We start from the raw sequence: 14,580 nt of genomic DNA on the forward strand, positions 1-14,580 counted from the left end.
ATCTTTGAGTAAAGAAAATCACTCAATCCTAGAGATTAAAATAGGAAACTTATGCTTCACGTGGAAAAAATGATCTTCAAAATTTTGTTCTAAGTACTATAAGGGCAGATGGCATTGCTGTGGTTGGCATTAAGAGCCAAGAGGTTTCCTTCTGGCTTCCACATTTCCTTTAATATCAAGTTTTCTGGCCAAATTTGGAATGTCATAGTTCTAAACCAAACACACGATCATAGTATCCCACAGGGAAAGTTTTGTTTCTATGCTGATTTTAGATGACTGAGACTCAAACTTGTATATACTAAATATTGCTTTCAGTTTCAGCATTGCTTAATCTTAGCAAACTTAAGAAAATTATTGGACCAGAGTCAGAGAGAGGATGGGACACAAGGATCAGTCCTAATAGGGATCATTTCATAGAGCTAGGAGGAAGACACTGCATGAGGAACAACCTGAAGAATGAAATGCCACATAAAACCCTTGCCTCATCTAAAAGGAATTTGGTTTCCTTGCCTTCTGCATCTTCCCCAAAGTACCCAACAGCCATTCCCTCAAATAGCTGAGAGATCGTGATTTTTTTTAGGGGACTGCCACAATCCTCCTACTAACCATAGCCAAATTTGAACTTCAAGGAACTGAAGACAGACTGTACTCATTGCTGCTTTTAAAGACTTTTCATGTTTTCCAAGCTCATTTAAGATGTTTTCAAGGGAAGTGTTAAGACTGTTAGGGTATTCTTAGCCCAAACAACATAAGGCACAATTGTTTTAGCTTAATTTGATAGCAATAATGACAGTAATAATAATGTGAAATCTTTACAACTAGCAAGAATTCCAATAATATGGGTCAGAAAATATGCAAAAGAGGGGCACCAAGTATAAGCTCCCATCCTCTAAATGAACAGAGTGATTCTGAAAAGCATCCAAGTGGATAATTTGTTGAGCTTTTGAGATGGACAGAGTTGGGGAGGGGGAGGAACTTCCTGACACAATGCCGTGTCTCCAAACTGCTTTCAAACATTAAATATTTGTAAAGCTGATTTCCTTGGAGGGAGCAGTTTCATTCCCAAACCTACAAATTGATTTTTCTTTCTCCTAGATCGAATTGCACAGAACATCATTAAGTCCCATTTGGAGACGTGTCAATACACCATGGAGGAACTACACCAGCTAGCCTGGCAGACTCACACGTATGAAGAAATTAAGGCATATCAGAGCAAGGTATTTGGAGAAACTATGGAGAATTTTATCTGTTTCCTCTAATCCTAAAACTGTGTCATGAGATGAGACTTCCATCTCTGCTTTTACCACCTTTTAAACATTTAATGGTGTCTTACCATATTGGGAAAAAGTTTTAATAAGACTGGGCAAAAGAAAAAAGTTTTAATAATACATTTTTTATTCACTAAAAGCATAGGGAAAGACAGGTCTAAAAAGAACATTCTAAGATATTCACTAATAGATTGTTGAATATGAATATTGGAGTCAGAAGCAGCCAGTATAGTGGAAAGGCTTTAATTTAAAGGGCCTGGGTTCAAATGTGGAATTTGCCACTTTCTATATGTGTGGCTTTATCTGAGTCACTTCAGCTCTGAACCTCAGTTTCCTCATTAATAAAATGAGAGAATGGGACAAGATAGCTTCTAAAGTTTCTACCAACTCTGCATGTAGCATGCTATCATTTTCTTGTCATATCTTGGGAGAACAAAAGAAAAGTATGATTAACAGTTATAGGACAAGCTATCATTTCTGATGGAAAGGTTACTTTAGTTGACCTTAGGCAAGAGATTTCAGCTTTCCCAAGTTTCAGTCTTTTCATCTGCAAAACTAAAGGGTTTTGGTATTTGATCTTAAATTCCCCTTCTAACTCTAAAGATGTTATTTTAGAGAAAATGTTAAATATTATAAAGTATCCCAAACTAACACTGAAGACCTGGGTTCTGACCCCTATAATACATGCAACCTTGGGGAAGTAATTCTTTAGGCCTCAATTTTTTAGGCCTTCTTTCTCCCCAAAAATGAAGGGGTTGGATTAGATTATCTCTACAGTCTCCTCTGGATCAAAAATTCTGTGGTCCCATGAAATTTTGGTAGGCTTACCCCATTATGCTGTTGTCATATTATGTGATTTTTATTTATTTAAAATGCTAGATGAAGGGCAAGTCAGGTCTAGAGATCCTAGGTTCAAATCTGGCCTCAGACCCTTCCTAGCTCTTTGGACAAGTCACTTAACCCCCATTGTTGTCTAGACCAGTGATGGGCAACCTTTTGAGCTTGGTGTGTCAAAATTTGCCAAAAAACTGAGCATAACTCAGGTGGTGTCACCTCGAGAGAGAAAAAAAACGTACTTCTCTGTACGTGTCCGCATGTGGCTATGTGTGTCAGTTCTGACACATAGGTTCACCATCACAGGCCCATACCTTACTACCCTTCTGCCTTAGAATCAGTACATAGTAATGCTATGTACTGATTCTAATTCAGAAGGTAAAGGTTTAAAAAAAATTTTTTTAATAAAATGCTAAAGGGTTTGTTTTTGTTTTTAGGAGACCAGTTTTCTTTTCAGATTGATTTTTCCTTCAATGCTTTTCACTTAATTCAATAACCAATTATTAAATACTTACTATGTGCCCTATACTAAGTAAGTATTTTAGAATTATCTTATTTAGCCCTCATAAAAACTCTGGGAGGTAGGTACTATTGTAACCCCATTTTACAGATGAAGAAACTGAAGCAAATAGGTTAATTAATTTACCCATGTCCATAGGGCTTATAAAGTCTAATATTAAATAAGAACTTGGCTCTTCCTAATTACAGCTCCAGTGCTCTAGACATTGGGCCATCTAGCTTGAACTAACCCACAATTTAGTGGCAGATAGCTAAGCCATAAATATTATGTTGGCTTTTACCTGTCAAGCAATTTCAAAAGTGAGTATATGGTGGTCAGAAGCAAGAAGGACCCTTCTGTAAAACGTCTGCTTGCATAATACTCCAACAGTTTCTTTTTATCCTAATTAAGGGGGTATGGGGGAAGAATCTGTTGGGTAGAGAAGGAAAAGGTGGAGGGGAAACTAGGTGTCCTGGCACCCATTTCCCCCATTTTAGTTCCTTCTACTTTCCCATGATTTTCGCCTACCAAGGTCCAAACAAAGCAACATAATACCTTTGATACATTCACACCAAACCCCCTACCTCTTATTAAGAGGATCCTGTAAGTTCCCACCTTGGAGCCCAGGGGACAGATAAGCAGGAATGCAGTAATTCTGTGTCACTTATCTGGTCTCCAGGGAATTTCTTTGTTCCTTCTTTCACTCTTTATGTGTGTGTTTTTTTCCTCTTGAAGACCAGAGAGGCATTGTGGCAACAGTGTGCTGTTCAGATCACTCACGCAATCCAATACGTGGTGGAGTTTGCGAAGAGGATCACAGGTTTCATGGAGCTCTGTCAAAATGATCAGATTCTCCTCCTGAAGTCAGGTGAGCATGTGCGAGGGGGCCCAGGGAATTTAGACCAGGCTGCGGTGGGCAGTGACCGCGGTGTCGGGCCTAATCAATCCCCTCTCCAGTAAGCGGCTCATTTTTACCGCCCACACAGGGTCCTCCAGCTCCCATAGGGAACTCTCTATAATAAAAATGCCCCGTTCTTCCTTTGGATTCTCCTTTGAAGTCAAATGCAATTCTGCTTATTGAAAGCCGAACCATTAATTGCAGAGGCTGAGAGACCCAGGCTGACAGGCACGGCAAGTAATTAGTGTGTCAAGGTAGCTGAATTGCTGAGCTGGCGCGTAAAAAAAAAAAGAATAAAAAAACACCCCTAGCTTTCTGGGAAACAAATCCAGGCTAACTGAGCCCTGCCTCTGTGGTCAATTCCAATCATTTTAATGAGAATAGCCTGCAGCCAGTTGGGGTTTGGGGAGGTTGGGGTGGAGAAGAGAAGAAAAACGCGTGCGCACTCCACCTACCCAGACCCCGGCACTCGGGAAGAAACTCAAAAAAGCCTTGGTATTCCGTGATGTACTTACCTAAGCAAGAAGAGAATTTCCCCTTCTAAGACTCAGAAGTACATTGGTTTCTTTTCAAAACACTAGTTTAAGGATCTCTGGATTCTGTTGGTGTCGGCCTTAATAGGGATATATTTATTACATACAAGATCATATTTCATGCATGCACAACTTGGTTTTGGCCCTAATAACCCTGAAAAATGGCGCCTCTCTGAGCCTCAGTTTCCCCATCTGTAAAGTGGAGATTATAATATTTACACCATCTCCTTCCCTGAATTGTTGTGAGGAAAAATGTTTTACAAGTCTCCAAGTATTCTAGAAATGGAAATTCCAACATGGTTCTTTTCTGACACTTACCCAATTAGCACCTCTTGAAATTACTTTGCATTTACTTTACAAATCTGAATTTCTCCCAGGAGAAGATTCCCTAAAGGCAGGGACTATTGTTTTGGAACATAGTAGGTGCTTAATAAATAGCCATTTAGTTACATTGCATTAAATTAAATTGAACTATTCTGTAGTTGTTGTTAGAAAAAAAAATGTCTGGAAGTTACCAGAGCCAGTGATGGTAGGTTTTCAAAGTGCTCTGTTTCCCTAAGGAAATTAGACTATTTTTTTCTAATACTAAAACAGAGTAGGGTCTCCCAGAAGGACTTTGAATGCCTGGGAGACTTTTCCCCACTCATCTCCTCCCCCTCAGTAGAATTTAAGAACTATTTTGTCTTTATCTTTGTATCTCTGGAACTTAACATCATGCCAGATATGTACTAGGGCCCTAATGAATTTTTGTTGATTCAAGTTGAATAGAGAAATGGAACTTTTCCCCCATCCCACTTCCTGGACCCCAGCTTGAAGAATACTCTAAGATAGGGCTCTGAACTGCCAAGAGGTAGTTTCCTTTCCAACTGGCTCTTGTAGTCCCTAGGAGAGTGGCTATCCAGGGATCTAACTAGATAGATGAAAAATCTCAGTGAAACCAATAAATTCCATAGGAGATTTCCATGTACAATTTGTCACCCACAGCAATTATGACCAAGGACTTTGAGAGGAGAAATAATTATGTATCTCCAACTGCCTTTCAGACATCTCAAACTGGATGTCTAGTAGATATCTTAAACTCAATATGTCCAAGACAGAACTTGATATCTTGCTCCCTAAACACTCCCCACTTTCTACTTTCCTTTCCTGTAAAAAGCAACACTATCTCCAGGCCCTCAGACTCACAACCTAGAAGTCATTCTTGACTCCTCAACATTGCCCCCATATCCAATCTGTTGTCAAGACCTGTTAACTGTCACATTTCTAGTATATGTCCTGTCTTCTCTAACACTGTCACCTCTCTAGTGCCGGCCCTCATCACTTCAGGCCTGGATTACTGCAAACGTCTGCCCAAGTACTCACCCTACTCCAATCCATTCAGCCACTGAAATGATTTTCCTAAACCTCAGGTATCACCTTCCCTATTCAGCAAATGCCAATGGTCCCCTTTTGCCCTAAGGATCAAATACAAACTGTTTTGGGTGCATTCAAAGACCTTCAGATCACCCTCTACCTTTCCAATCTCCTTATACCTTACTCTCCCTGTACTCTTCAACTCAATGACACTGTTTTCCTGCCTGTTCCAAAAGCAAGACACTCCATTTCTTAGATCTGGGCATTTTCTCTGGCTGTCTCCCATGCCTGCAACACTCTTTCCTTTGCTCCAACTACTGACCTCCCAAGTTCCCTTGAAGTTTCAACTAAAATCCCACCTTCTAGAAGAAACCTTCTCCAACTCTTAATTCTAGTGCCTTCCCTCTGTTAATTATTGACTATTGATCCTGTATATAGCTTGCTTCATATATATATATATATATATATATATATATATATATATATATATACATATATGGTATATATCTGTTTGCACGTTGTTTCCCTTATAAAATTGTAAGCTCCTTGAGGACAAAGAATTGACTTTTGCATTCCAAGTGCCTGGCACATGGTAGGAACCTAACAAATGTTTGTCTATTGATTGATAATCCAGTCTAAAAGTACAACTGAAATGTCCTCTACGATGTTCCTTCTCCTTAAGCAACCTCACTCATTTGGCTAGCAAGAGAGGAGAAAAGGTAAGAAGCTTAGAGTGCTTCTATTGTCCTTATGAGGTCCTGGCAGCAATGGAGTGCTAGAAGCATGTTTTTTAAACATCTGTTTGAAGATCTTGGAATATGTCCACTCTGAAAATCACAAGAAGGATTTGTCTAAAATTTGTCATCTCCCAGATTGAATTGGATGTTGTGCTTCTGCCCCCACTTTCATGACTTAGGAAAAGAAACTACCTTCAAATACTCAAGTGAATTAGCTAGAGGAATTTAGTTTCTAAGTTATGTGCATATGCAAGCACATCAGAAAAGACTGTGACCCTTTGACATGTCAGATACCATAGAAATATCACAAAAGGCATCTAGGAGTTGTTTTGTGGATTCTGAGGCTCCATTTTGGTTGGTGCAAACCTGGTCTCCTAAATAAAGTGGCTCAAATTCTGAACCTTTCTCTTCATCTCCTATTCACTGGATGTTTATTACTAAATACCTATATCAATACATTGCAATATTAAGAATCTTCTAGGCAGGATTTTTTGGGGTCTCAGACTCCTTTGGCAGTCCAGTGAAGCCTATGGATCCCTTCTCAGAATAATGTTTTTAAATGCATAAAACAAAATACATAAGATTACAAAAGAAACCATTACATTGAGTATAATTTTCAATTATTTTAAGTTCAAAGACCCCTAGTTAAGAACCCTTTCTCTAGGCAAGTTAAACTAATCTCCTGCCCAGCAATAAAACTGAATAAACATAGCACTGTTTGCTTTTCATTTTTAAAATATTAATACCATCCTCACTTTTCCTTGCCATTCAATACATTTCTGGATCACCTCTCCATGCCTATCTAAATGCTCAAAAAATGCGAACGAACTAATCTAAAGACATAGAATTGAAATGACAAATATCTTTCACAAAACAGTCAGATAAAGCCTCTTAGAACCCCAGATCAATGACTTTTGACTATCATCCATTATTTCAGTTTGTCTACATAGCTACATTGTGGATTGACTCAGTTATTCTCACTGTACCCAATTCATAATCTATTCCACAAGTAAGGTGCCATATACATCACCACAACTTCCAATCATGGCTATCTTGGAAATATGTTATATTCTTCACATTTTTTTGTATCTCACATAAAGCTCAAAGATCATTTGTTCCATGATACAACAGTAGCAATTAAAACAAGCCTATTAGTGTCCTACCCGTATTTCAGTGCTACCTTTTCCATTCAGCTTTCCACATCCTCAACTCTTCAACCAGAAGTAATCCTTCCCTCATCAGATTTCATTGAATTTTCTTATAATATGGGCAAGTCATTTAACCCCTAAATAATCTAGATCCTCAGAAATTATAACTTGCAGAGCAATTGCTGACCCACTTTTAGCATTTCTCTCCCTACAAATTCCCTTCTTCATTGAAATCACAGGTTGAAAATAAAACAAAAACAAAACAAAATCAGATTAGATTATATGTTCTTTGAGGGTAGAGACTCTATCATTTATATCTATATTCTCTCCTCTGTCCAAAAAGAGTGCTTTGCAATTTAGTAAATGCTAAATAAGTAGCTAATTCATTTACTTAAAGTTTATTAAATGCTGTCTGTTTGCAAAGCATTCTGCTTAAGGACTAAAGATTCAAAATTAAATCCAGTCTCTACCCTCAAGAAGTTTATATTCTACCTGCCTGGATACAATATTTACTCAGTTAAGTAAATGCAAGGTAATTTAAGGAGAGAGAGAGAGCAGTGGCCAATTTAGAGGATCAGGAACAATTTGCTTTGGAGGAAAATGAACGAACTGGGCTTATGAAATTTTAAAAAATGCTCCTAGAGTGGAATGATTACTTTAACAAATTCCATGTTACTATAATGTATTTTCTTCACCTGAACAGGTTGCTTGGAAGTGGTTTTAGTGAGAATGTGTCGTGCCTTCAACCCATTAAACAACACTGTTCTGTTTGAAGGAAAGTATGGAGGAATGCAAATGTTCAAAGCCTTAGGTAAGTTTAATTTTAGTGGATACATGTAGATTTATAGTTGGGTTGAGTTTTGTTTTGTTTTTTTCTGTTTAGTTACAAAATGACTTCCTCACCTTAATCATGAATTCAGGTGTATGTGCCCACAGTAGGATATGCCCCAGCCCATGGCCTCTAGGCTTGGCAAGTAGAAGGATGAATAATTCATTTTTACACATCATATGTATATGTTCTCCAATTAAAATATAAAGCTCCTGGAGGGCAAGGACTATCTTCTGCCTTCCTTATTTGTATCTCCAGCACTTAAAATGGTGTTTGGCACACAGAAAGTATTTATTAAATGTATTTTCCACTCATTCAAATTATGATGAAGAATTTGACTCCCCAGCTGAGAAACAGAAGAATCCCATAATCCCCTAAGAATCATAGCAAATAGAAAAAATAGAAGGCACTTCTCATTATGAGACAGACAACAGTCCGGTTGCTGAGAAAGGCTAGGGTGCATTCTAAATCATTCTGGACAAAAATTAGCTTCTGCTTTATATAGTGGTTCTCTAAATGTTTCCAAAGACCCAAGGTGGTCCCAGACTGCCTCAGGTAGCATTTATGTTTAAAAGATGACAATTCTTAGTTTCATTCTTGGCATGAATTAATGATGCTGGCTTAGGATATCTAATTAAACTAGGCATTATAACATCTATGCTCTATCAAAGACAGTGATATTCTATCTATTAATCATGGCCAGTCTTATTGATCCTGGCAAGGAGGCAAAGTGAAAAAGGTAGCTGTCAGGCTGTGTCTCTAGCACTACCAAAGTTAGAAATAGTAGCCCAATGGAAAGAGCTCTGAAGTTGGTGTCACAGAGCCTTAGTTATAATACCATTTTGGCCAAAGGAATAAGTGCTTATTCCTTTCTTTCCCACTTTTTCCTTTCCCTTCTTTTCCCTTTTTAGTTTCCTCTAAAAAATTAGAGTGTTAAGACTAGATAATCTCTAAGATCTCTCAACTGTATATGCTATACCTATGATGGCCCATGGTCCTATGATGCTGGTCTACACATCATAAGTTTGAGAACTTCTACTCTGGTGGAACACTGTCTGATTGGAACTGTTTCATCAGCTGTATCAACCCACTCAGGCACCCAAGTATGATAAAGAGCATTAGCAAACCCGGATAGCTGCCAGGAAAAGTTTCCAAGGTCCTTGGTTTCATCTGCTCCATATCATGCCAAATGCCAAAGCAGGACACCACTTTTCCTTACCCATACTGTTAGCTGATCTAGTTGGCTGGCAGAAATAGGTCAAGGTTGGCACTATTCCTTCCATGCAGTTGATACATGTCCATCCACTGTGTCTCCAAGGTTTAGTTTTCAAGAAAGGAGGAAAAGACTTGACAAACATCTATGGAAGATTTCCAATCTCATAAAATAAAAATTAATTTGGAATTGCTATAAGAGTGAAATGCCATTTTGCCTAATTCACTATAATGGTAACAACTAGCATTTATATAGTGCTTTAAGGTTGGCAAAATGTTATCTTATCTGAGCCTCACAAACACCCTGTGAAATAGACCTGTTATACCCATTTTAAAGATGAGGCTGAGATAAGCTAAGTCATTTGCCCTGGCATCACACAACTAGCAAATATTTGAAGTAGAATTCAAACTCAGGTCTTTCTGATTCTAAGCCAGTGCACTATCCATTACCTTCACCTTGCTGCCTATGTTCAATGCCTTTAGTTTTCTCAGTATCTTTTTCTTTTCTTAAAGGAACTAGTCCTACCCTTTTGCTTTTTGGCCACCACAGTTTAGTGGGGGTATTAAAAAGCTAATGAGCAGCCACAAGAAGACAACCAACATGGTGAATGGCCTTGAGACCATGCTATCTGAGTTGATTCAAGGAACTAACAATCTTTAAACTATCGAAGAAAAAACGAAGAGCATATATGATAAATTGTCTTCAGTTATTTGAACAATTGCCATAAAAAAGGAGATTAGACCTGTTCTTCTTGGTCCCAGGGGACAGGAATAGAGGTTACTAATGGAAATAAAAAAGAAACAAATACCAGTTTGTGTCAGGAAAGCTTCCTAACTATTAGAGCTTTCCATTGCCTCAATAGGTATATTTCCTCTCATTGGAGGTCTCCAAGGAGAGGCCAGCTGATCTTTTGTTAGGCCTGTCGGAGCAGGAATTCCATTTGGAATGATCACAGAGTTCCCATCCAACTCTGAAATTCTATGATTTGATAACTATTCCCCTTTGATGTAAAGCAGAAGTGTCAAATTCTACCTTCAGACTTCCAGAGACCTGCAAAACTCTCCAGGGCTATCTGAACCAAATTAAAATGAAATTGGGAAATGTTTGACTAAATAGAAATACAACATGATAGAAATAAATATAATACAATATAAATAATATTGAATATGTAAATAATGTTGAAACGTAGTTTTCTAAGATCACATGCAGCCTGTGGGGATACATTTCTATTTGAGACTGATACCACTGGCATAGAACACCCAGACGCCCCACATCCCCTGTTTCAATTTCCAAAAGGATAAATTTAGTCAAGCTTCTGCCCTTCAACTCTGAGTCTGACCCATAAGATTTAATTTAATTATTAATAATAATGAGTTGGCATTTATATCATGCTTACTATGTGCCAAGTACTATGCTAAACATTTTACAAATAATATCTGATTGTAATACTCACAACAACCCTGGAAAGCAGGTGCTATTATGACTCCTCTTTTACAGAGGAGGAAACTAAGGCAAATAGAGGTTAGGTGACTTGCCCAAAGGTCTGAGTCTGGTTTTGAAGTCATCATAATAAATAATTTTGTTGCTCAGTTGTTTCAGTTGTATCTGACTTTCCATGACCCCAGTTGGGATTTTCTTGGCAAAGATCCTAGAGTGGTTTGCCATTTCCTTCTCCAGCTCATTTAAGAGATGAGGAAACAGACAAATAGGGTTAAGTGACTTCCCCAGGGTCACACAGCTAGTAAGTGTCTGAGGCCAGATTTAAACTCAGGAAAAGGCGTCTTCCTGATTTCTCACCAAGGGCTCTATCTACTGCACCACCTAACTGCCCCCAATGATAAATAGTAACCAACATATTATAGCACTTACAAATGTGCCAGGAACTATGCTAAACACTTTTAAATTATCATCTCATTTGATCCTCATAATAACCCTGGGAGGTAGGTACTATCATTATCTCCCTTGTACAGGTAAGGAAACTGAGGCAGCTAGTAGTGAAGTGACTTAGCCAAAGGTCACATACTGGTAAAAGTTTTCTGAATCTGGATTTGAACTCAGGATTTGCCAACTTAGGCCTGACTCCCTGTCCACTACACCACCTAGCTGCACCACTTAATTGGCTTTGTAAGTATTCTTAATTATCCTGGTTGAGAATAGGTTTTCAGAAAGATAATTTTAACGGTGGCCAGGATACAGATCCTTAAGTAATTTGACAGAGATCAGATATTCTTGAATCTAATCCCATTTAGTCCAATGTATTCAATGAATTTCTCTTCTTTTATAGGTTCCGATGACCTGGTGAATGAAGCATTTGACTTTGCAAAGAATTTATGTTCCCTGCAGCTGACCGAGGAAGAGATTGCCTTGTTCTCATCTGCTGTGCTAATATCTCCAGGTAGGGAGATCTCCATGCAAACTCTCATTTTTTTATTCAGTTTTTCCTTCTCAATCCCCATAAATAATAAGCAGCCCTACCTTGGCTAAATTCTTTCAAGACCCATGCAAGAAGAACCATGCATTTTTAATGAATTGATTTCATTCAATAATATAGAATATAGCCTTATGATGAGTAAATAATGGCAATCAAATGATGGTCTCAGTCAGGGTTGAGTATTGTCTTCAACTGTGGGAATTAAGGCAGTCTTTTGCAAGTCAATGTCTGAAATAAATGTAGCCTTAATGAAAAACCAGAAAAGAAGCCTAATAAAAATGGGATATTTTAAAAAAAATAGCTCTGAATGTCCTCTTCCAGAGGAAAAAAATTGATAAATGGGTGGCAATTTTATATATACATATTTTGTTGTTGTTGTTGTTGTCAAAAGGTACCCTGTGTAGTGTAGGGAGGGAGGTACCTGGGAATTTTAATGTAACAAATAAATATTTTTTTTGAGAATCAGTTAGAAGGCCTAAATTAAGTTAAATGAAATCAGAATCACCTGCAGGAAATATTTGGGTCTTCCTAGACTAAGAATAAGGAGAGCAAGAATGGACTAATGAATAGAGTGCTGAAGCTGGAATAAGGAAGACCTGAATTCAAATGCCATCTCAGCCACTTATTAGCTGGATACCGGACAAGTCATTTAACCTACGTCAGCCTCAGTTTCCTCACCAGCAAAATGAGGATTATTATAGCACCTACCTCACAAGGTTATAATGAGGACTAAAAGCCTTTTGCAAATGCTAAAGTGCTATCTATACATTAGGGATGATTATTTGGGAGAAAGAGGAAACTGTTCCATTGGCAAATCTAGACAGGGTCAGGACAAATTCTGTAAGTTGGATAATACTTTAGGCACACAAAAAAGATTTTTAAAAGACATCTATAAGACTTCTCTATACACAACTTTGGCTCCTCTTCTGACCAGGCAGGTGAGATAGAGATAATTTCCCTGTTCAACTAAATTTTGAATTTGGAAAGGAGGTGTGTCCTCTGTGTCTGTTAGACAAGAGAGGAAAAGGCTTTCCTTATTCATTCCTACCAGCAGAAACTTCAATTCTTGCCTGATCCATTTCTCTTTGATGCTATCTCTTTCTCCCTCTATTTCTGTCTTCGTCTGTCTCTATATGTGTGAGTCTGTATCTGTCTTTGTGTGTGTCTCTCTCTCTGCCTCTCTGCTTCTATTTTTCTCTCTGTCTCTGTCTCTGTCTCTGTCTCTCTATTTCTCTCAATATCTCTGTTTCACCTCTCTCTCTCCATCTCTGTCTCTATTTCTGTTTATCTCTCTGTATCTCTTTCTCTGTGTGTATGTCTCTCTCTTTCCTTCCTTCCTTCCACCCTAGAAAATTCTCACCTTCTTCTATGCCTATAGAAGAGGGTTTTGTTCTGGGTTCTTTTTTTTTTTCTTTCTGAAATTAGACCAGAACAGATGGCACTGTTACACCCAGTGTCTTAACCAAGAACACCAGTTTCAAGGTTTCATGTTGTTTTGGAGGCCTTCCTCTTTCTAATAAAGCACTTATGGGTTTTTAGCACTTCACTTAGGATAGAGAATAGTTATCCTTCTGAGGGTCAATACCATTCTCCTCCAAGGCCTTGTCTGAAATAAAAAAATTATTCTGGATATTCACTTATTTCACACAGTTCGTCAAACTAGAGGTGTGATATCTTTTTAAAATGTCTACATTTTTAACTATTATCACTAACTGTTCCTGGCAGTAATGGCAGCCTATGTAATTTCCCTTCTGTTATTGTATTATTCTTCCTCTTCCTCCCTTCCCCCTCTCATGCACATACATTTTGTGGTTTTCAAGGATTTGCTTATTTCCATGGAATATGATTTTTTAAATGACTAAATCTAAAGTTTTGGGCTAGTGGGTGAGGGAGAAAAAGTTACCCTAAGTTCTCTACCCAAAAAAAGACATAGAAATAAGGAACTCTCTTTTTCTTTTCCAAAGTGGCTCATATTAATAAAAAGCTAGCATCAGAGTCTTAAACATGATGTAACCAAATTTCTCACACACTTGATTCATGAGTAAGCCTGCACCAGACTTTAAAGCTGATGTATCCCTGACTTTCACCATGGCCTGCTTTGCTACAGATGCAAAAAATTATACATAGGCAGTAAGATCTCAGTTGCCCTACAGTCAGAGAGGGACTATACTGGAAAACATTTGTCTGAATTTTCCAGGTGAACTATGAGCAAACTTTCCCATTTTAGTTATCTTCTATGCATATCCTTGCTGCTCTTCTGTGGCTTCCTCCCTCCCTCCAATCCCCACCTCCCCCCCAAATATTCTGCCTGCTTTGATATTATAATAAGAAGAGCTAATATTTATAAAGTATTCATTAGTTAGATTTTAAAAGTACTTTATCTATATCATCTCATTTGATCGTCACAACAAGCCTGGGAGGTAGGCACTATTATTTTCTCCATCATACAGAGGAGGAAAAATGAAGGCTGCAAGAAGTTATTTGACTTGCTCAGGATCACACAGCCTTTGGAAGCAGGATTCAAATTCAAGTTTTCCTGACCCCAAGTTTGGCAGTCTATCCACTACACTTACCTAGCTGCTTGTGATAGCATAGGATTTTGCCCTGCCTACTTTGTGGAACTTTTCCAACCTTGCCAACAGCCCCACATCAATACCCTCCTGTCACTCTTTTAACACTGTGACCGTGCTGGCACAGTGCCACCTTCTCAAAAGAATAAGGAGAATAACAGGTTGCAGTAGCCCTCCCACCAGGCAAAGGCTGGAGCCCCAGAGGACCTTCTCTCATGCCAGTCTCCACTCTTCCCAAGACTGCCTCACAATGGTGGCAGACTCTTT

At 38.4% G+C, this 14,580-nt stretch overlaps 1 protein-coding gene across 1 annotated transcript in view; it reads left to right on the forward strand.

Annotated features, from left to right (window-relative positions):
* Window positions 1-14,580, forward strand: part of RORB (RAR related orphan receptor B) — a 245,468-nt gene that overhangs the window by 210,539 nt on the left and 20,349 nt on the right. Inside the window, exons 5-8 of the mRNA XM_056806331.1 lie at window positions 1,096-1,217; window positions 3,337-3,469; window positions 7,974-8,081; window positions 11,597-11,707. Coding sequence (XP_056662309.1) covers window positions 1,096-1,217; window positions 3,337-3,469; window positions 7,974-8,081; window positions 11,597-11,707 — 474 coding nt within the window. The remainder of the gene's footprint in view (window positions 1-1,095; window positions 1,218-3,336; window positions 3,470-7,973; window positions 8,082-11,596; window positions 11,708-14,580) is intronic.

Source organism: Monodelphis domestica, chromosome 7, assembly GCF_027887165.1.
Source record: "Monodelphis domestica isolate mMonDom1 chromosome 7, mMonDom1.pri, whole genome shotgun sequence".
Taxonomy (NCBI): Eukaryota; Metazoa; Chordata; class Mammalia; order Didelphimorphia; family Didelphidae; genus Monodelphis; species Monodelphis domestica.